This window comes from Bubalus bubalis, chromosome 9 (assembly GCF_019923935.1).
Source record: "Bubalus bubalis isolate 160015118507 breed Murrah chromosome 9, NDDB_SH_1, whole genome shotgun sequence".
NCBI lineage: Eukaryota > Metazoa > Chordata > Mammalia > Artiodactyla > Bovidae > Bubalus > Bubalus bubalis.
This window is the reverse complement of record NC_059165.1, coordinates 86746860-86768893: the sequence shown is the minus strand read 5'-3', so window position 1 is coordinate 86768893 and position 22034 is coordinate 86746860. Positions and strand designations below refer to the sequence as shown.

The window sequence follows — 22034 nt, the reverse complement described above, 5'->3', positions numbered from 1 at the left end:
GAACAAAAGCAGACAGTGCCAAGACATGTGGAAATGTGAGAGACTCAAGAAGAACTGCCTCCCAACAGGAAGTTTCACATATTTTATTGAAAAATCTAAGAAATCATGTGAATCATGTACAATATTTTCTCACAAGAAAACCTTAAACTGGTTTTTAAACGTTTCACAGAATTGTAAAACTTTTTAATTTTTAAGAAGAAAAACACAATGAAACTACCACAGTATTATAAGATTTTCGTTTTTCCTTGTTCCTAGGGAAAAGGCTGAAAAACAGTAAATCTTCTCATTACGATTTGTGAGGCTAAGTACTATACTCTAATAAATCTGCTAAAAAGATACAAGGAAATGGGTGGATCAACACTTTCTTTGTTCAAAATATTTTAAAAGCTAAAATATAATGACAACATGTTAAAATAATACACATTTTGGTAGGATGTTACCATTTCTATAACGGTTTCTCTACACTCTATCAACAGTGCAATGGTGATTCAGTGTTAATCATTACAGTGTTTCATTGTTACAATACTTGTGTTCAAGTACATGTTCATGAACATGACCAAAGTCTCTATTCAGACTTTTCTTTTCCATTATTAAAATAAGGTTATAATTACAGTAGAACTTTTCCTATGGATATCTCTAAATCTGAACCCAATGCATAATACATTCTCTAAAAACCTGTTCAACACTATGAGGTTTGTTATGCTTACACATCTCCTGCAGATTACAGAAAATGGGCAAATTCTGCATCAGGATACCAAAGGAAAAAAAATGATATCTCTCCATATGTAACTAAACTATTAGGCTAAATTAGTATATATTCTGGATAACTCAATGGTATTGTCAGGGAGAGAATAGCACCTTAGAGACAGCCCTAACTTAAAAAAAAAAAATTGTTAACATTTTTTTTTTAAAGTCTAAAGATCTTGATTGGTTTTTGTTTTTCCCTTTTTATTTTTATTCTGGAAACTGGATCCAACTTATTTATATAAAATTATTTATGAAGCCATATAGTATAAATCAAAATGTTTGTAGAACCAAAGCAAACACCATATTGGATGTTTTGCAGGCAAAAAAAAAAAAATAAATTAATTAATTTGATTAAATTATATGTAATCTGATAATATTTGGTCTGAAAAACATGCTAGTGTGTGTGTTTATAAATAATGTAATTGCAAAGAGCTGTTGGCCAGCCAGCCTGCTAGAGGTCAACTCTTCTGCTGCAGCTTTTGGGCATAGAAGTCCCTGCACGTCTCACAGCAGCGCTGATACCACCGCATGTCCTGACAGAGGTTCTTCTCACGTATCACCCGGCAGTACACAGGCCACTGATCTCCCAGGCACTTGAAAGTCAGAGCAGCTGTGAAACAAACACAGGGAACTTAATACATGCAGATAAACTAGGTGTCGTGAGTAGAAACAAACAGCAATCATTTAAGGGGGGGATTTTGTACACTCATGTTGACTCATATACATAACCTTCCAGAACATAAAAGACAGAGATAAACAAACACGCACACACACACTCTATAATAAAGGAGTATAGTGAATGAATACTGGCCTTACTCATGAGCTTTTATAGATTTATTAAAGATAGATTTCCCAAAGCCACTGAGGGTACTGCAAATGGCTTTTAAGTTTCCATTTCATGACTTCTATTTAATCTTCTTTTGGATTTGTAGTTGAGAAGATTAAAAAGAAAAATGAGTGTGTTCAATATGTTCATCATGATGAGAACACAAATTAATAAGTGCTATTATGGATGAACTTGCAAAGAAACAGCAAAACAAAAAAATCTGCTTACACTTATTTCACATTCCTCGTTTCCTAGACAGCAGACATGTCTAGCTGTGATATCTAAGAGTCACAATTTCAAGCATCCTTAAAATCAAGGCTGATTAACAAAAGTGACTAAAATTTACAGTAATGAAGTGTTTGAAAGGAGTTCTTGGTATAAAAAATTCAGTGAGGTAAATTCGGCCCCAGTTTTTCCAAAGAAATAGCGTGTTCTGGCATGTATAATGAAAGACAGTCTGCAGCAACTGTTTCTTTTGCCACTATTCTCATATGATTCATTATTTTACATTTAAAAACCTTAGATTTTCCAACCACTGTGCTTCTATGTTTGGGGATGTCCTTCAAGAAAAAATAAACAGAGAAAATGGAGTTTTAATTTAATTCTTCTTTTAATTCATTATTTTATGCCACATTTTATGTCAAGAAGGACTCCAAATAATTGTTGGAGAAAGGGATTATGTTGCTTTTGAATACAAGGATTTATCACATCTGCTCTAGGATTGCTTAACTTCTTGTCTTAACTAGTTTTAATTCTACTTGAACTGATTATTTCTTAGAAATGTTAGTTATTTGGCTTAAAAAAGAGAATTTTTATATTTCCATGAAGAACCAAACTTTTCCATTCGATTGAATCTTATGCTTGGAGAAGTATCTATGACAATTTAGCTCTTTGAATTTTGGCAACATTATTCTGTATGATTTAACTGATCCCCTGGAGATTATACATACAAATTAAAACTGAAGGTGTTCCCTCCTGGTAACCATACATTTGTTTTCTACAGCTGTAACTTTATTTATGTTTGTAAATAAGTTAATTTGCATCACTTTTTGAGATTCCACATATAAGTGATATTATATGATATTTGTTTTTCTTTGTCTGACTTATTTCACTCAGTATGCCAAGAGGGAAAGGAGAGGGGGTAGGTTACATTGGGAGATCGGGATTGACATACACACACTACAATATATAAAACAGGTAACTAATAAGGGCCTACTGTAGAGCATAGGGAACTCTAGTGAATACTCTGTGATGGCCCACATGGGAAGAGAACATAAAAGAGTGGATACATGTATATGCATAACTGATTCACTTTGCTGCACTGCAGAAACTCACACAACATTGTACATCAACCACACTACTATAAAAATTAATTTTAAAAACAACACATAATGTTAAACAAATGAACCCAGTGACATCCAGGCAGCAGTGCTATGAAAAACTGCTAACTGCCACAAAAATAAAGGCTAATGCATTCATGAATACTTTTATGCAAATACAGGATATAGTACTTAAAATACATACTCTAGACGTTGTATTAGACTGACTGACAGTGACTGAGAATATATGTGAAAGCATTTTATAACATAAAACTATGTAAATCAATGCTACTACTATTTATTTATATTTAATATTATGTCCTTAAGTGTGAAAAAATCAGTACCTTTTGTTTAGTGGTGTAGATCCATGTACCTGCTCTCCTTGAAAGTGAGTTTTTTACTCTCTATCTCTCCAAAGGATAATTTGTACCCAGGATCACAAGGAAGGCTATTAACAATGAAGAGATCCAAGATATACACTACAGCTTCACCTTTCCACCAACATTACCTTAACTGAGGGTTCTGCCATGGGACTGGTCAGAATAAAAAATGTGGTTACATCCTCCAACCCTTTTTAGGCTGATCTTGAGTGATATGGCATTCTCATTTCCACAGCCTGGCTCTGAAGTGACAGCTCAGGAACGAAAACAGTTTTCATTTGGACTATATGGTTGAATAGATCCAATTTAGTCAGAAGCAAACTAATTAGTATAGATTGATAACTAAGCTTTAAAGTGATACATAAAACAGAAGAAGCCATGATCATTTCTATGTCTGTCAAAATCACTCCCTTTTTTTGGATCTGCTTACCCAGCCTGGGTGATGTTATAGTATTTACATTAATCTTCTCATTGCAAGGCTGAAGGTGGCATGGTCTGTACGCTGCAGGTTTTTCTGAAGAAAAGCATTCATTTCCATGTCTTCCTGTGATCTTATGCATGCATTGAATAACACGGGACTGCATTCCTTTGCCACAGGTAATTGAGCACTAGGAGAGATACAAGGCTTTGTCAACTGTTCTTTTTGCTGTTTCCTTTTTCTGGGCTGTGAGTCACCTTTTCCTTATATTTGTTAAAACTGACATGAGCCACAACATCCAGGGTTGATATAAAACAAGGGTCAGAAACGCTGCTGCTCATAAATTGGACACAATGCAGTTTAGAACACCTAGCTGACCTAATAAGGCAGAGCTTTGAGTGATGAAGGATGATATAGAATGAATAAACAACAAGGTCATATTGTAGAGCATGGGGAACTAGATCCAGTATCCTGTGATAAATCATAATGGAAAAGAATATGAAAAGGAATGCATACATATGTATAATGGAATCACTTTACTGTACAGCAGAAACTAATACAATAGTATAAAACAACTAAACATCAGTAACATAAAAATGAAAAAAAGTTTGTTGACTTGGGAGATAGTGGGTGATACCAGTAACACACTTGGACTGACAGTTTTTAAAGTTTTAATATCTAGTTTGCAACAAATGACTTGCTGTTCTTTAATTTAGTCACTGATGCTTGACAGTTAGATATGCCCAACTGTGGAGCTGTGTAGATATACACCAACTGTGGGAGCTGGTGATGGACAGGGAGTCCTGGTGTGCTGCAGTCCATGGGGTCGCAAAGAGTCGGACATGACTGAGCAACTTAACTGAACTGAACTGTGGAGCTGGATCCTCATTATAATCTTTCAATGCACTCATCCACTCTGGCCTTAAAATGTTTATTAATAACATCAACATGGCAGAATTCCCTGGTAGTCCAGTGGTTAGGACTCCATGCTTTGACTGTTGGGACCCAGGTTCAATCCCTGGTCAGGGAACTAAGATCTTGCAAGACTTGTCCAAAACAACAACAACAACAAAAAAAATCAACTTGATGTGTTAATGAAATAATTGCTATATCTTAGAAGATTGTTGTCATTGTTTAGTCACTGTGTCTGACTCTTTTGCGACCCTCGGACTGTAGCCCTCCAGACTTCTCTGTCCATGGGATTTCCCAGCAAGAATATCAGTGTGGATTGCCACTGCCTTCTCCAGGCAATCTTCCCAACCCAGGGATCAAACTCACATCTCCTGCATGGGCAGGTGGATTCCTTACCACTGAGCCACCTAAGAAGTCCATCTTGGCAGATAACATGATATCAAAAATTGTGCAAATATTTGAAAATCTTGTATTTTTCTAGTAAGACAGCCTTTTAACGTATCTCCTGTAATGAAATAATGTAATGTACCTGTATCTCAGTTAAATATAGTTTGTTTTCATTTGTAAGTTATTTCAGAGAACATATTTAATGTACAATGTCTGTTTATTAAAGAAGTCTCTTGGGTCCATGTATATCACTAGATTTAATTTGTTATACAGATAAGCTGAGGTCTAGCTGAATGAGAAAATACAAAAATATTTTGTGAGAAAGGGAATATGCTTGTGCTTTGAAAATATTTATTTACTAGTTATATTTTCTTTGCAATAAAGATTTAGTCATATTTGGCCAAATAGTTCTTAAAACTTATATCTATTTAAAAACATGATCTCGGCATATTCTACTTGAAAACTGGTCAATACTTTCTGATTGTCATCTTTTAGATAGGCAGGCACAAGTTTTATAACCGTTTCCCTTCATATTTTACCAAGTCATTGTTAGGATTTCATTTTCTTCCCAAGAATTTTCAGTTCTTCCTCTACTATCATCCTGGGTTCCAACTCTTTTTATTTTCATCAGCAGAAGCATTCTACACAAACCCTTATCACCTCAAGTCTGTCTCCTACTGTTCAATTTGTCTTTAGCCTCCAGCCTTCTAGTCAATTACAAATATTAACAGAGAATATGTATTCTCTTAAAATTGCTTTATATACATAATCTCCTTGGAGAAACTTCAATTATTAAGTTGCCCATTGCCTACGAGATAAAGCCCAATATCCTCGAATGTCCAGGCTGGCATTTATCTACCTCCTCAAATTTGATTTTCTACCTCTCTGCTTTAGGAATCATTTGCTCTATAAAACACTAATGTCCATGTACTTTCTGCTCCCACAACTAGAACCGTGTTCATAGAAGGATTCCTTTCCAGATGACTGGCCTCTTTTCAAATCACAGTCTCAAATCCACTACCCTCACGAAGTGTTCCACAATTATCCCAGCTACATGCATATTTATGCAACATTTATGGTTTAAAACCATATACCTATCTATCTGAGGCTATCCCTTAGAATCACTTGGGAAAAAAAACCTTTTTAACTATATATTTTAAGGCCTAGAATTTCTAAGGCAGGAAACAGATGGAATCTGGGAATATACATTTTTTAAAAAAAAGTACCTAGGTCATTTTGCTGCACAGCCTGAATTTGGAAAACACTGGTCAATAGTATGTATTCTACATTTGATGTAGCTCAGTTTGTATTACTTCTTATGTCTGATCAATATCTTTTCATGCATCTAGTGTGTCTCTTGGTAATTTCAGGCATCTAGTGTGTCTCTAGGTAAATTCTTGAAATTAAGCTCATTGTCATATCACTTTGGAGAAGGCGATGGCACCCCACTCCAGTACTCTTGCCTGGAAAATCCCATGGATGGAGGAGCCTGGTAGGCTGCAGTCCATGGGGTCACGAAGGGTCGGACGCGATTGAGTGACTTCACTTTCCCTTTTCCCTTTCATGCATTGGAGAAGGAAATGGCAACCCACTCCACTGTTCTTGCCTGGAGAATCCCAGGGATGGGGAAGCCTGGTGGGCTGCCGTCTATGGGGTTGCACAGAGTTGGACATGACTGAAGCGACTTAGCAGCAGTAGCAGCAGCAGTCATATCACTTTCAGTAATAAAACTTACATATCATGTATAAAAATAGCTAAGAATAACACAATAACAATTGTATGTGCATGCCATTTATGCATCTACTTTACAGATAACTGATCTTTCTAAATTCTATAAATACTTCTACATAAAACCTTCTTTGCATCTGACAAATTCTAGCTTTATACAAATAGCAGATTAAAGAACAACTTAGATATTACACCCTTTTAAATCTGATTTTTTTTTCCTCATTAACTTCTACAGGACCTAAATGCTTCTATTAGTTTAAGCTTTATTATAATTTAAAAGCTATTATAAGAGGAGTCACTGTTTACATGGTCTTTGTCCTTTGGAAGACTCTTAATATTATTCAATAGATATATGCATACAGACACCATGCTTCTTAGTAATATTTTCAGGAAAACTCAAAATAATTAAACTAAAAACTTTAAGTGGTTAGGTTTATGTGGAACTATATCATTCTAGTATCTGCTTTTCTAAAATTTCTGTAGATCTTGAAAGTAATCACAATATCGGAGACATGAAAAGAACAACAGAAGTTTTATAATAGATTAACTCCTTTTGATGTAATAGAGAAGGTTCTTAATCATATGTCAAAGAAGTCTAGTAATCAATCATAGACTATTACCAACCCTTTCAACTAATCTTATATTAACTCCAAAGGACATGTGTAAACCAAAGTAACGTCATTTTTTTCAGGATCACAAAGTATATATACATGATAACTTAGAATACACAATTTTAGTAGATAATGGTTGAAGAGTGCTTCCATAAATTATTTTTTAGAAAATTAAGAGAAAAAAGTTCATTTAACTGAAATTGCACATTTCTGCCTTTGAAACTAATGGAATAAGCTTTATTATGAAATTAGCCCAACAGCTTTATAATATTATTTTTATTAGAATACTTCAATAATAAAAACATCAAGATTTTACTAGTAATTATTTTCTTTATAAAATATATGTGGTAAAAATTTATTACAAATGTATGAAAAATAAACAGATATACTTGAAATGCCAAAACACCAATACAGTATACTAACGCATATATATGGAATTTAGAAAGATGGTAACAATAACCCTGTGTACGAGACAGCAAAAGAGACACTGATGTATAGAACAGTCTTATGGACTCTGTGGGAGAGGGAGAGGGAGGGAAGATTAGGGAGAATGGCAATGAAACATGTAAAATATCATGTATGAAACGAGTTGCCAGTCCAGGTTCGATGCACAATACTGGATGCTTGGGGCTGGTGCACTGGGACGACCCAGAGGGATGGAATGGGGAGGGAGGAGGGAGGAGGGTTCAGGATGGGGAACACATGTATACCTGTGGCGGATTCATTTTGATATTTGGCAAAACTAATACAGTTATGTAAAGTTTAAAAATAAAATAAAATTAAAAAAAAATAAATAAAAATAAAAATAAAATTAAAAAAAAAACTATTTCTACTTTATTATAGAAGGTACTACTGAATAATTGGATATCTTCTCAAATCACATCACTATGATTAAAGACAGACAAATATTAAAAGGAAAAGTCACTATAATTTTGGCTTGAAATGAGGAGCTGCTGCTGCTGCTAAGTTGCCTCAGTTGTGTCCGACTCTGTGTGACCCCACAGATGGCAGCCCACCAGGCTCCCCCGTCCCTGGGATTCTCCAGGCAAGAACACTGGAGTGGGTTGCCATCTCCTTCTCCAATGCATGAAAGTGAAAAATGAAAGTGAAGTCACTCAGTCGTGTCTGACTCCCAGCGACCCCATGGACTGCAGCCCACCAGGCTCCCCCATTCATGGGATCCTCCAGGCAAGAGAACTAGAGTGGGGTGCCATGGCTCTAATACTGTCTCTAGAATCTAATGTACCTGGGACTTAGTTTTCCTTTTCATTAAGTAAGGCACTGTAGTAGATCATAGCTACACTTTCAGGTCTAAATTGCTATGAAAGGAAACACTCCAAATAATTTATTATTAAAAGTTACTGCAGTCAGGCAATTTTTAAGCAGTGACACTGCATAACAGTAAAGACTGCAAATTCATTATCTAATTATTCACTGTACTATCCAACATTGGTATGATAGCAGTCCACTAAATGATGTCTCAAAATTATATTTTGCTTGAATGTTTCAGAACATTCAATTGTTTATTGGCTTCTCAAATATTTACCGATTACCCACCATGTTCAGGATTCTGTGCAGAAGCTAAAAACAGCAGAAATGATCAATACTATGAAGCTGGTGTTTATTTAGGATCTATTAGATGCCAGATACTGGCATATAACTCTATTATATGCCATAACCTATATGCCAGATACAGGTTACATTTATTTTAATATCTCATATGAAGCCCATGAGCACCATTATTACTCCTTTTACACACAGGAGAAAAGAGAGGCTCAGATAAGTGAAACAAAGTGCACACAGTTTCACAGCTAAGAAGTGGTGGTACTGGAGTTTGAACTAATATGTACTAAAGTCAGAGATGGGACATGTAGACTACTCGATACTAGAAGATGGCCAATATTTCTCTTTATGTTAACAGAAATATTTCTTTTTTCTCTATCCTGCAGAATAACCACTTATCCTAATTAGAAGGCTTTTTTTTTCTTTTTTTTGGAGTTGTGTTACTATAACACAGGCTACGTGGTATGAGATAAACTCTTTTGCTGTAAGGTCAACTAAGTAGCATGCTTTATCTTTAGACAGAGTGATCATAGAATTTAACATCCAAATCAGAGCACTTGTGAAAGAAGTTCTGATAACTATTCGTAGACTATGAGCATAAAAAAGGATGGTCCTGGGTAATCTGGGATACACTGTCACACTATCTATAGACGACTTACTGACAGATCTATGTATTAGATGGTAAATGGACACATGAAATACCTATTATAATCCAGTCATTATCTAATATGCTTCTATACATAATATCTTGGTTAATCTTGCTCATAAACCTAATATCTGACTCTTTACAACCCCACAGATTGTAGCCCGCCAGGCTCCCCTGTTCATGGGATTCTCCAGGAGTCAAGGTTGCACTGGAGCAGGTTGCATGCCCTCCTCTAGGGGATCTTCTTGACCCTGGAATAGAACCTGCATCTCCTGGGGCTCCTGCACTGCAGGTGGATTCTTTTGCTGCCGAGCTAACGGGGAAGCCCAATTTCATTCACTCAATCAACAGATATTTAGTGAAACTATACAGTGGAAGTGAGAAATAGATTTAAGGGCCTAGATCTGATAGATAGAGTGCCTGATGAACTATGGAATGAGGTTCGTGACATTGTACAGGAGACAGGGATCAAGACCATTCCCATAGAAAAGAAATGCAAAAAAGCAAAATGGCTGTCTGGGGAGGCCTTACAAATAGCTGTGAAAAGAAGAGAAGAGAAAAGCAAAGGAGAAAAGGAAAGACATAAACATCTGAATGCAGAGTTCCAAAGAATAGCAAGAAGAGATAAGAAAGCCTTCTTCAACGATCAATGCAAAAAATAGAGGAAAACAACAGAATGGGAAAGACTAGGGATCTCTTCAAGAAAATCAGAGATACCAAAGGAACATTTCATGCAAAGATGGGCTCGATAAAGAACAGAAATGGTATGGACCTAACAGAAGCAGAAGATATTAAGAAGAGATGGCAAGAATACACAGAAGAACTGCACAAAAAAGATCTTCATGACCCAGATAATCACAATGGTGTGATCACTCACCTAGAGCCAGACATCCTGGAATGTGAAGTCAAGTGGGCCTTAGAAAGCATCACTACGAACAAAGCTAGTGGAGGTGATGGAATTCCAGTTGAACTATTCCAAATCCTGAAACACGATGCTGTGAAAGTGCTGCACTCACTATGCCAGCAAATTTGGAAAACTCAGCAGTGGCCACAGGACTGGAAAAGGTCAGTTTTCATTCCAATCCCAAAGAAAGGCAATGCCAAAGAATGCTCAAACTACCGCACAATTGCACTCATCTCACACGCTAGTAAGGCAATGCTCAAAATTCTTCAAGCCAGGCTTCAGCAATATGTGAACCGTGAACTTCCTGATGTTCAAGCTGGTTTTAGAAAAGGCAGAGGAACCAGAGATCAAATTGCCAACATCCGCTGGATCATAGAGAAAGCAAGAGAGTTCCAGAAAAACATCTATTTCTGCTTTATTGACTATGCCAAAGCCTTTGTGTAGATCACAATATACTGTGGAAAATTCTGAAAGAGATGGGAATACCAGACCACCTGATCTACCTCTTGAGAAATCTGTATGCAGGTCAGGAAGCAACAGTTAGAACTGGACATGGAACGACAGACTGGTTCCAAATAGGAAAAGGAGTTGGTCAAGGCTGTATATTGTTACCCTGTTTATTTAACTTATATGCAGAGTACATCATGAGAAACGCTGGGCTGGAAGAAACACAAGCTGGAATCAAGATTGCCTGGAGAAATATCAATAACCTCAGATATGCAGATGACACCACCCTTATGGCAGAAAGTGAAGAGGAACTCAAAAGCCTCTTGATGAAAGTGAAAGTGGAGAGTGAAAAAGTTGGCTTAAAGCTCAACATTCAGAAAACGAAGATCATGGCATCCGGTCCCACCACTTCATGGGAAATAGATGGGGAAACAGTGGAAACAGTGTCAGACTTTATTTTTCTGGGCTCCAAAATCACTACAGATGGTGACTGCAGCCATGAAATTAAAAGACGCTTACTCCTTGGAAGGAAAGTTATGACCAACCTAGATAGCATATTCAAAGCAGAGACATTACTTTGCCAACAAAGGTCTGTCTAGTCAAGGCTATGGTTTTTCCTGTGGTCATGTATGGATGTGAGAGTCGGACTGTGAAGAAGGCTGAGTACTGAAGAATTGATGCTTTTTTTTTTAGAATTGATGCTTTTGAACTGTGGTGTTGGAGAAGACTCTTGAGAGTCCCTTGGACTGCAAGGAGATCCAACCAGTCTATTCTGAAGGAGATCAGCCCTGGGATTTCTTTGGAAGGAATGATGCTAAAGCTGAAACTCCAGTACTTTGGCCTCCTCATGCGAAGAGTTGACTCATTGGAAAAGACTCTGATGCTGGGAGGGATTGGGGGCAGGAGGAGAAGGGGATGACAGAGGATGAGATGGCTGGATGGCATCACTGACTCGATGGACGTGAGTCTGAGGAACTCCGGGAGTTGGTGATGGACAGGGAGGCCTGGCGTGCTGCGATTCATGGGGTCACAAAGAGTCGGACACGAGTGAGCAACTGATCTGATCTGATCTGATGATGTGTCAAATACTCTTTTGGATACCAGAAAATAATAGTAAACGAAACAGACATCTGTTCCTTCAATCAGTTTACACTCTAATAGTGGGAAGTGAAAAGGTCAAGAACACATTGTATATCAGATATTAACAAGTGCTATAGAAAAACTAAAGCTGGGAAGGAAGACTGGGAAAATCTGGGCTATGGGGTTTAGCAATTCAAATGGGATGATCAGGGAAGGAAGGACTCATGGAGAAAGTGACAAAGACATATTCCATGTGAAGGAGAAACAAACCTCAAATGCAATCTTCTGTTTCCAAATACAATGTTCCTTCCATTGTGTTTTTACAGATCTTGGATCAATTTCAATGAATGTCTCTTTCCATTTTCTTCCTTCCTTCCTTCTTTCTTTGCTCCCTCCCTCCCTCCCTTCAATCTTTTTTCTAATACATTTTAAACTTCTTCACATATGTACTAGGTTAAAATATATTAGAGACAAGGCAGCACTCTAGACATCCATTGAATGCCAAAATGCTAAAATGTCAAAATCAATTTGCCAGCAACTGGTCAAAAAAAGAAAAAGAAAAACACAGGGTGTACCAGATAAGTTGCCATTGATCTTTCTTTTACAAGGAATGTTTCCTGACTAAAGTTATTTAAAAAGAGAGATTTGTACTGTCTGACAAATAGTCTGTTCCCCAAACAGTTTTAATATTGCCCTGAAGGACCTTTGAAACTAAGCACATGAATCAGTTCCATGAATTAGAAGTCTTTAATTCTAAACAGGAAACACAACCCTGATGTACTAGGTTTACATAGTAAAAAAGGGAAACAGTAATCTTTAGAACAAACTTAAATAAGCAAGGCACAAGAAAAAAATGATGCTGGTAATCGCCCTTTTCCACCTAAAGTATCTGAAAACAAAATTTGCTTTGACGTAATGAATTCATCATTTCAATCTACCTGAGAAAATGATGACATTCCCTGCACTTGAGCATTATCTTTAGATAAGGTCATTATAGATTTCTCCGATAATGGAATAAACTCTTTCTTGACCTAGGATATTTAGTGACAATCTCTAAGATTGTATTAAATTATGTCTACATTCGTTTTCATGTCAAACACTAAATATGACAAAGGAAGCTTCCTCAATAATTCAAACAGTCTGAACTATTAAAATGATTAGAGACATAGTTTAATGAATGAGAACAATGAATACAAATGGTAGCAAATTAGCAAGAAGACTATATTCTCTCTTAAAATGAGATCTCTGGAGAAGGGAATGTCTACACAGTTCAGTTCAGTCACTCAATCGTGTCAGATTCTGCGACCCCATGGACTGCAGCACGCCAGGCCTCCCTGTCCATCACCAACTCTCGGAGTTTACTCAAACTCACGTCCATTGAGTCGGTGATGCCATCTAGCCATCTCATCCTCTGTCGTCCCCTTCTCCTCCTACCTTCAATCTTTCCCAGCATCAGGGTCTTTTCAAATGAGTCAGTTCTTTGCATCTGGTGGCCAAAGTATTGGAGGTTCAGCTTCAATATCAGTCCTTCCAATGAACACTCAGGACTGATTTCCTTTAGGATGGACTGGTTGGATCTCCTTGCTGTCCAAGGGTTTCTCAAGAGTCTACTCCAACACCACATTTCAAAAGCATCAATTATTTGGCACTCACTTTTCTTTATAGACCAACTCTCACATCCATACATAACTACTGGAAAAACCACAGCTTTGACTAGATGGACGTTTGTTGGCAAAGTAATGTCTCTGCTTTTTAATATGCTGTCTAGGTTAGTCATAACTTTCCTTCCAAGGAGCAAGAGTCTTTTAATTTCATGGCTTCAGTCATCATCTGCTGTGATTTTGGAGCCCAAAAATATAAAGTCTGTCACTGTCTCCGCTGTTTACCCATCTATTTGCCATGAAGTGATGGGATCAGATGCCATGATCTTAGTTTTCTGAATGTTAAATTTTAAGACAACTTTTTCGCTCTCCTCCTTTACTTTCATCAAGAGGCTTTTTAGTTCCTCTTCACGTTCTGCCATAAGGGTGGTGTCATCTGCATATCTGAGGTTATTGATATTTCTCCCGGCAATCTTGATTCCAGCTTGTGCTTCTTCCAGCTCAGCATTTCTCATGATGTACTCTGCATATAAGTTAAATAAGCAGGGTGACAATGTACAGCCTTGACGTACTCCTTTCCCTATTTGGAACCAATCTCACTCCAGTATTATTGCCTGGAAAATTTGATGTACAGTGGAGGCTGGGAGGCCTACAGTTCCTGGGGTTGCCAAGAGTCGGATATGACTGAGTTACTAACACTTTCACATCATGTATTATAGACCCTTAAAACTATTTCCATTATTTAAAACTTTCTTTTTGTCATTGTTACACAACACAGTAAGAGCTAACTAACTTTATTTTTTTTTTAACTTTACAATATTGTATTGGTTTTGCCATATATTAACATGAATCCGCCACAGGTATACACATGTTCCCCATCCTGAACCCTCCTCCCTCCTCCCTCCCCGTACCATCCTTCTGGGTCATCCCAGTGCACCAGCCCCAAGCATCCAGTATTGCGCATCGAACCTGGACTGGCGACTCGTTTCATATATGATATTATACATGTTTCAGTGCCATTCTCCCAAATCATCCCACCCTCTCCCTCTCCCACAGAGTCTAAAAGACTGTTCTATACATCATTGTCTCTCTGCTGTCTCATATACAGGGTAATTGTTACCATCTTTCTAAATTCCTATATATATGCGTTAGTATACTGTATTGGTGTTTTTCTTTGTGGCTTACTTCACTGTATAATAGGCTCCAGTTTCATCCACCTCATTAGAACTGATTCAAATGTATTCTTTTTAATGGCTGAATAATACTCCATTGTGTATATGTAACTTTATTTTACCTAAGAAAATTTCATCTGAATAAACTAACTGAAAAGGAAATATCTGGGGAAGAATAAGCAATATCCAGGCTGATGGAAGAGTACAGTGGACGCTTACCTAACTCACACGTTTATCATATTCCAACAATGGCCAACAAGGGTCTGGCGATCGAGATGTAAAGTCTTGGAAAGCTATATTTACTAAGTTAGATGCTAGCCCTGAGAGGGCAGGGTTTGCTGATAAAAGCAGGTTAAGATGCCAGCATGATCTGACAAATTTGTGGTTTGTGAATAAATGTAAATAAATGAGGGACATAGAAACAAATGGAGGAAACAAAACAAACTCAAAAAATTCTTAACAAATTCCCAACTGAGGCATTGTCCTAAAAACAAAGGGTTGAAATGAACTCTGAATAGCCAGGAAGTCCATCTCATGGACCAGCCACGGTGTGGAATTCTTTCTTCCACCATAAAGATGGATGAGCTTCCACCACAGCTCAAAAATTGTAGTAAGCTCAAATTTTAGCAAGAGACTGACCATGGACATTTCACTCCTAACAGAATTATTTATAGCATTAATAGTGCTGCTAAGATCTTGGTATAATACTTGGAAAAATATGTAAACACCTCATACTAGGTGTTTAGGGAAAGGCCATTTATCCTGAGACATTTTATTGATGTTATAATTTCACTGTGCTGTGTGCTATAAAATAACTGTGGCCTGATGAAATCTTTCTTCAAGCCTAATCTGATGCACTGAGGATAAATAGCTCTTATATAGCATATTGGTATAAATACATTTCGGTGGGTCAAATAAACATATAAGGAATGAGTATACTCTGTTACTAAATTTTTATTATATTATATAGAAATATTCATTTCATGATGGCTTTGAGTCTGCTTATCAAGAATTTGTATCTTTTAAAATAATCTACATATATTGTTCCCCCAAATGTCTATGAATACCACAATGCTTAGAGGCATAAATCCTCTAACTACTAGTGAATAAAAGCAAACATGCTCTGTAATACACTGACTTGAGTAAAACACGACTGCACAGGCACTAATAAATAGGTATCTACAAGTTTATAAAGTGTCAAATGAGGGACAAAAACAGTGAACATGACTTTAGGAGGCTCTCAAAGCTCATCCATAGCATCACTTGAATCCACTTTTGTAAAGTGCAAAATTATCTGTCACTGAAAGTTCATGAATCATGTAGGAATATCCATAAGGGCTCGTGATATAATCTATCTGATATGTCTCTGCCAAATTCACCAAAGAACAGTGTCCTTTTGTCTAAGGAATAACCTACGTGCTTCTGAACAACTTAATTTCACATAAAAACTCTTTATGAATGGGATATCTATAAATATTTCTTAATTACTCTTCTATATGGAGAAGAGACACTCATTGTTTCCATTGATCTCTGATTTTTGCACTGCTTCTGTGCTCCATGGGTTCTAGGATCAAGTAGATATATTCTGCATATGCAACTTTCAGCTGCAAAAGATTTCCCTATCTAGTCTTCAGTATTGGGATCCTATGGTAAAATGCCAAATGTTAAAGTTACTGGTTAAATATTAGTTTCCACCTTTCCTTTCAGGACTTCAGAATAGGCACACAGGCAATGCTCAGTGCTAGTTCTTACTCTGAATATTTAGATAACCTACGTTTGGGAACCAATCAGGACACTGTGGTCTAAGTAAATTTGTATACTTAGGTTAAATAATCAACTTGTTTGCCTGTTAATCTATGCATGTTTAACTCTAAAGTTAGTGTAAAACTCTTCAACATGCTGAATCCCATAAAATATTCTTTTAAACATTATACCAAAGAGTCAGGATCCCAGAAATAAAAATACTACTGTATTTATTTGGAGTTTTATTAGATAACAAATATAACTAGTCTACTTTTAAATTCCTTGAAAAAAATCCCCAAATTTCAGGATATTTAGGGGTTAAAAATAATAATTCTCACACTTGGCCAGCACAGAGATTACCCGAGATTCCTTCCTTCTAGACTGTGCCAAAGATATATATTCTGGAGAGAATGTGTATTCTCCAGGCCAACAGCTAAGGAAGGCTCTGTAATGCTTTACTCTTTTCCAGCTGGCCTCTGTAAGAAATAGGAATTCCTAAATTAAGAGAAAATTGTCACTGGCAGACAGAACATTTTTTTAACCAATATAATAGACAACCTTCTAGAACCTGATATAATTTATAATGATAAGTGCCAATCTCTAACAAGGTTAACAGCATTGACTTGGATAATTTGTCTTTGGGAATAAATGGATTATTCCAAAGTAGTTTAACGAGAGTGAAGTAGCATTCACAGTGGAGTGTGGACCTCGTAAGGAAACTAAATGATGACTTCTACTGGAAATTATTAGCACAGCATTCCTATTCATTTATGTATATGTTTGGCAGTTCCATCTTTAAACTTTTTAATAAAGTGAGTGTGAAACAAGCATACTAAGGAACAAAAGTTAGCTTTGTTTTTTAAGATTTGCAATTTATTTTGGTCAGTGTTGCAACATCTTTAAACATAGTTCATCTGCTTTATTTAACACATGGATATTTGGGATTGAATCTATTCCTAGAGGTCAGACATTGAGGATTTTTTGCATATGTATTTAATTAATTCATCGCTTGGTTCTACAGTTCAACTATTTTTGTCTCTTTCATGAAAATGTTTGCATAGAGTTACTGCAAATCAAGGAAATGTGTGTGGCAAAAATCAAGCGGATTGCTAATAAATGATTAGCAGAGAACTGAATGTGTTATGAAAGGTCATAATAATCGCCCCAATCATTTTTTATATCAAAGTATATACATTGATCACCACAATGATGGAATTAAAACAAGATGTTTTGCATTAAGAAGCAATTAATAAATACAAAGTCTTGGGCACATTTGCAGTTCTGTCAGTGCGGAGCCTATGAATCACAGGCTGTTGCAGAGGTGAAAAAAGACCAGCAGTACATTTCTATTTTATCACTATTATCCCAGGGAAACATCTTCCTACCAGAGACAGTTGTTTGGAAAGACAGTGGTTGAATTTCCTTTTCCAATTAAATACTTTCCAGGTCTAGTATAACAACCCTATGTCAAAAATGGATCAGATCCTCTTTGGCCATGTTAGAGTAAGGGTGTGTTTTTTGTTTTTAGTAAATAAAATCTTGATTTAAAATAGTACAGAGTACATTATATAGCAACCTTTAACTTATTCCAACCTGAAATATACCACATATTTCCCAGTTTACAGAGAAAATCCTTCACTGTGCTTTGTTTCTATCTGCTGCCTTCCTTCTAGGTTAGATAACTGCTCTCCAACCTTTTGTCAGGTATTGACACATGAATTCCAGACAATGCAAAACAGGTCTGCCAGCTTCCTTGAAGCTCAACCTGAAGCCTCCTTTAGGTTTAAATAGCATGTTACTCAAATATGGCTGGATTTACTTTTTTTTATTAAAAACATCACATTTTTAAGTAGTTTGATATACCATACAGAAAAAGATCAAGGGAGTTGCATGCTTACATAAAATTGTATTGATTACCTTAATATTCCTGGAGAAAGATAAGCTAGTGACTAATTTTTCCTAGTAAAATACATGAAGCATTGTAATTGTTATAGAACTATAGTCAGAAAAATAGATCAGAAGAAAAGAAATACAATGCTTAGATGTATCATACATTTTTTGCTTACTCAATGAAAAAGTTTAAACAGTCATTTATTCAATAAAAATCACTGCTTGTCATGCTATGTTCATTCAGAGGAATATGTGAAAGGTCTTAAAGGGTTAAGACAATGAAACAGCAACAATGTAAAGCAATAAATATTGAGAAAAATTAGTCGATAAGCACAAAACACATTTTGTTATTTATTGGGGAAATGAGGTACTTGAGGTAGTCCTTAAAGGACTTGGATGGTTGGAAAAAAAATACATTCTAGTGATAAGGTGTATATACAAAGACATAGAGATTGTAAAAGTACAAACGGCTCAGGTCTGAGCTTACTGGAGATACCGAATTAATGAGAACAAAGAGATGATTCTCAATAGGTAGGTTAAGATCAGCATATAGAAAGCTTTGAACATCAGAGTGAGTCCATGAAAGTGAAAGTTTTAGTCGCTCAGTTGTGTCCGACTCTCTGCGACCTCATGGACTGTAGCCTACCAGGCTCCTCCGTCCATGGGATTTTCCAGGCAACAGTACTGGAGTGGATTGCCATTTCCTTCTCCAGAGGGTCTTCCCGACCCAGGGATCAAACCTAGGTCTCCCACATTGTAGAAAGATGCTTTACCATCTGAGCCACCAGGGAAGTCTTAGTTGACAGTAAAGTCCTTTTGTTGACAGTAAAGACGATGCCAATTTTCTGAAACTGTTTGAACCGTTGGTTAGAGTGGTGAAGCCATCCCTATGAATGAATGAATCTGTAAGAGGGCAGTCTGGGGGTACAGAAGCACATTAGAAGTTGTTAACTCTAGTCATGGTGAAAATATTTATTAAAAGGCCTTTATTTTTTAATAAAAGTATTTATCAAAAGAGAGTGAAGAGCAACACCCTACTTGTGAATAGAACAAAGAGTGTGAAGGATACCTTCCGCATGTGTGTTGGGGAAGATGGCATTGACATTTTTCAAGAAAAAGGAAACTGGGAGTGGGATGTATTTCAAGGAAACAAAATGAAGAACTTTGTTTTGAGAAAGTATGAGAATGCCACTGGCACAGTGCTATAGCAGCTAATGTTTGGGAATAAAGACCCAGTGTCCCCTCGAGTCCCTCTGAGCTTCAATTTCATTGAACATTCTTAAGCATACTTTCTTTCTTGTTTCTCACAACTTTTCCTCCTGTTTCTGTGAATACCCCCTTTTCAGTCCCTTTTACTAGCAGGTACCTCTTTCCTCACATGTCTTTAAAGGAGTTTTTCAAGGCTGCCACTTTTCTTCTTCATCAACACTCTCTCTTTGGGCCCACTTATACTTCAAGATTTAAACACTGCCTACACGTTGGTGATTCCAAAATGTATATTCCATCCCATTCCTTTCCTCTGATCTACCTACTAGATACCAGCATTCAATTCTCTTATGGGTGCATGAAACTTAGTCCAAATAGAATTCACAATCCTTCCCCTCCAACTTGATTCATCTCTAGGATTTCCTATCTCATGTGAATGTGGGATTCCTTTTAAACACATGAATCCCACCCTCCTTTTCACCTCACACAGAAGATCAACCCTGCTTCTGTTCATTTTAACCTCATAACAGTTTTTCAAAGCCAACCGTTGTCCCTATCTCTACTGACACTACAATATGAATGGTCAGCATTTATTTAGTTACTATGTAACTGATACTTTGCTAATAACTCTTCATAAATTATTTCATCTGGCTTCAGTAATTTACTGACCAGAAAATTCTGAATTCAAACCCAGGGCTATCTAATCAAGACAACACCAAGTTGTCTCATCAATTACCTAACTCACAAAATCCTCTTCCCTTCATAGAAATTATATAGTATTTGTTTAGCATCTGTCTATATTTAAGACATCAATCATTTTTGAGACTGCAGCATGAAAAATGTAACTATTAAGAAAGAATTTTAATTTCTGACAGAAACCATTCACCAGTTTATAAAATGAAAGGTAATTTATGGAGATGGGAGGTAGAATTTTGAGTACAGAAGGCCCTTTCCTTCAATGTAATTCAAATAAATTGTTCTTTGTTTATCTGTGTAGAGAAATGTTAATATGTGTAAAAACAATACATGTAAATAACTTTAGTTTACACTATGTAACTCTTCTACATAATATTTACTATTTAATAGTAGGTCTTGGAGAAATTCTCTCATCATTATGTATGTACAAATACACTTTTAAAAATGACAGTATTCCACTGTGTATAGTATTATGAGTCATATTACTAGTTAATGGATGGGTGGGTTATTTTCAAGTGTGTGTTGTTCCAAACAAGACCGCAATGAGCATCTTCATAAATATAGTGAGTAAATTATGTGAGAATGTCTGTAAGAAAATTCAATGACTGTGGAGCTGTTGAGTCTAAGAATGTGTACATTTCAAAATAAGATTTTTTTTCACGTATCAAAATGATAGAAAATTTGATAATATCCAATTTTAGAAGCAGTATGAGAAAATGTGTGTGGAAGCAACTGGGCAGAATTTAGTAGAAACTGCTTCCTCTGTATGGCAGACCCAGACTATCCCCCAACCCACTTCTCTCGTTGCCTTGCTGAGCCCTGGAGCTATGTATGTGTGTTTATTTTTTAAACTTGTTTGTTCGTTTTAGTTCTTCTATATGGACTCGTATATATTCTATACATAGTAAATAAAGTTATAAAGTATGTACTTTTATAATCCATTCTGTTATTTGTGCTTTTGTCTCCTAAGGTGTTTGCATAACTCAACAATGTTTTTCCTTTGACTATACACATCACTGACATAAAAGATGATGCAGCACAGCCCAAATAGAATTCATAGTCCTTCCCCTCCAACTTGGTTCATCTCTAGGCTTTCCTATCTCATAACATAGAACCACTATCTCTACAAGCTTTTCAGACCAGAAAACTATTACTTTTACTTGCACAGAGTATTTTGAAACTCAGGGAGACATTCAGTTGCTTTGGCACCTTTTGCAGATGTGGGGGCTGAGGTTAGGGGGCCTAAGGACCTGCTCTTCTGCATAGAAGACTGCTGCAGGTTGAGCGCTGTAGCTATACTGAGGCTGGAGAGCCAGAGTTAACTTGAAGCAGAGCAGGGACCTGTTTGTTAAGACAATTTTCCCCTTCATTACGTTATGCATCCATTGGATGCTTTTCTGGGCTTCCCAGGTGGTGCTACTGGCAAAGAACCCACTTGCCAATGCAGGAGATGCAAGAGATGCGGGTTCGACCCCTGGGTTAGAAGGATTCCCTGGAGGGGGAAATGACAACCCACTCCAGTATTCTTGCCTGGAGAATCCTAAGGACAGAGGAGCCTGGTGGGCTACAGTCCATGGGTCACAAAGAGTCAGACATGAGTGAAGTGAGTTAGCGTGATGCCTTTCTAACTAGCTGATCATTTGCATATTTTTCCTTGTATTGTATCCATCTCCTTCCCTGGGTGTCCTGGTGATCTGGTTATATCTATCTCTGGATATCCTCTGGTATTTGATGAACATACACTTTCCTAAATCTAAG

The 22034-nt window shown here is 36.8% G+C and overlaps 1 protein-coding gene and 1 non-coding gene across 2 annotated transcripts in view; one reads left to right on the top strand and one right to left on the bottom strand.

Annotated features, from left to right (window-relative positions):
* Window positions 1–68: 68 nt before the first annotated feature.
* ADAMTS19 (ADAM metallopeptidase with thrombospondin type 1 motif 19) overlaps window positions 69–22034 on the bottom strand; it is a 275937-nt gene continuing 253971 nt past the window's right edge. Inside the window, exons 22-23 of the mRNA XM_006060222.4 lie at window positions 3703–3880; window positions 69–1357 (exon numbers count right to left, since the gene is read on the bottom strand). Of these exons, the coding sequence (XP_006060284.3) occupies window positions 1206–1357; window positions 3703–3880 (330 nt within the window). The 3' untranslated portion in view covers window positions 69–1205. The remainder of the gene's footprint in view (window positions 1358–3702; window positions 3881–22034) is intronic.
* TRNAQ-UUG lies at window positions 4649–4720 on the top strand. The gene has a single exon. It is a non-coding gene; the product is annotated as a tRNA-Gln (tRNA).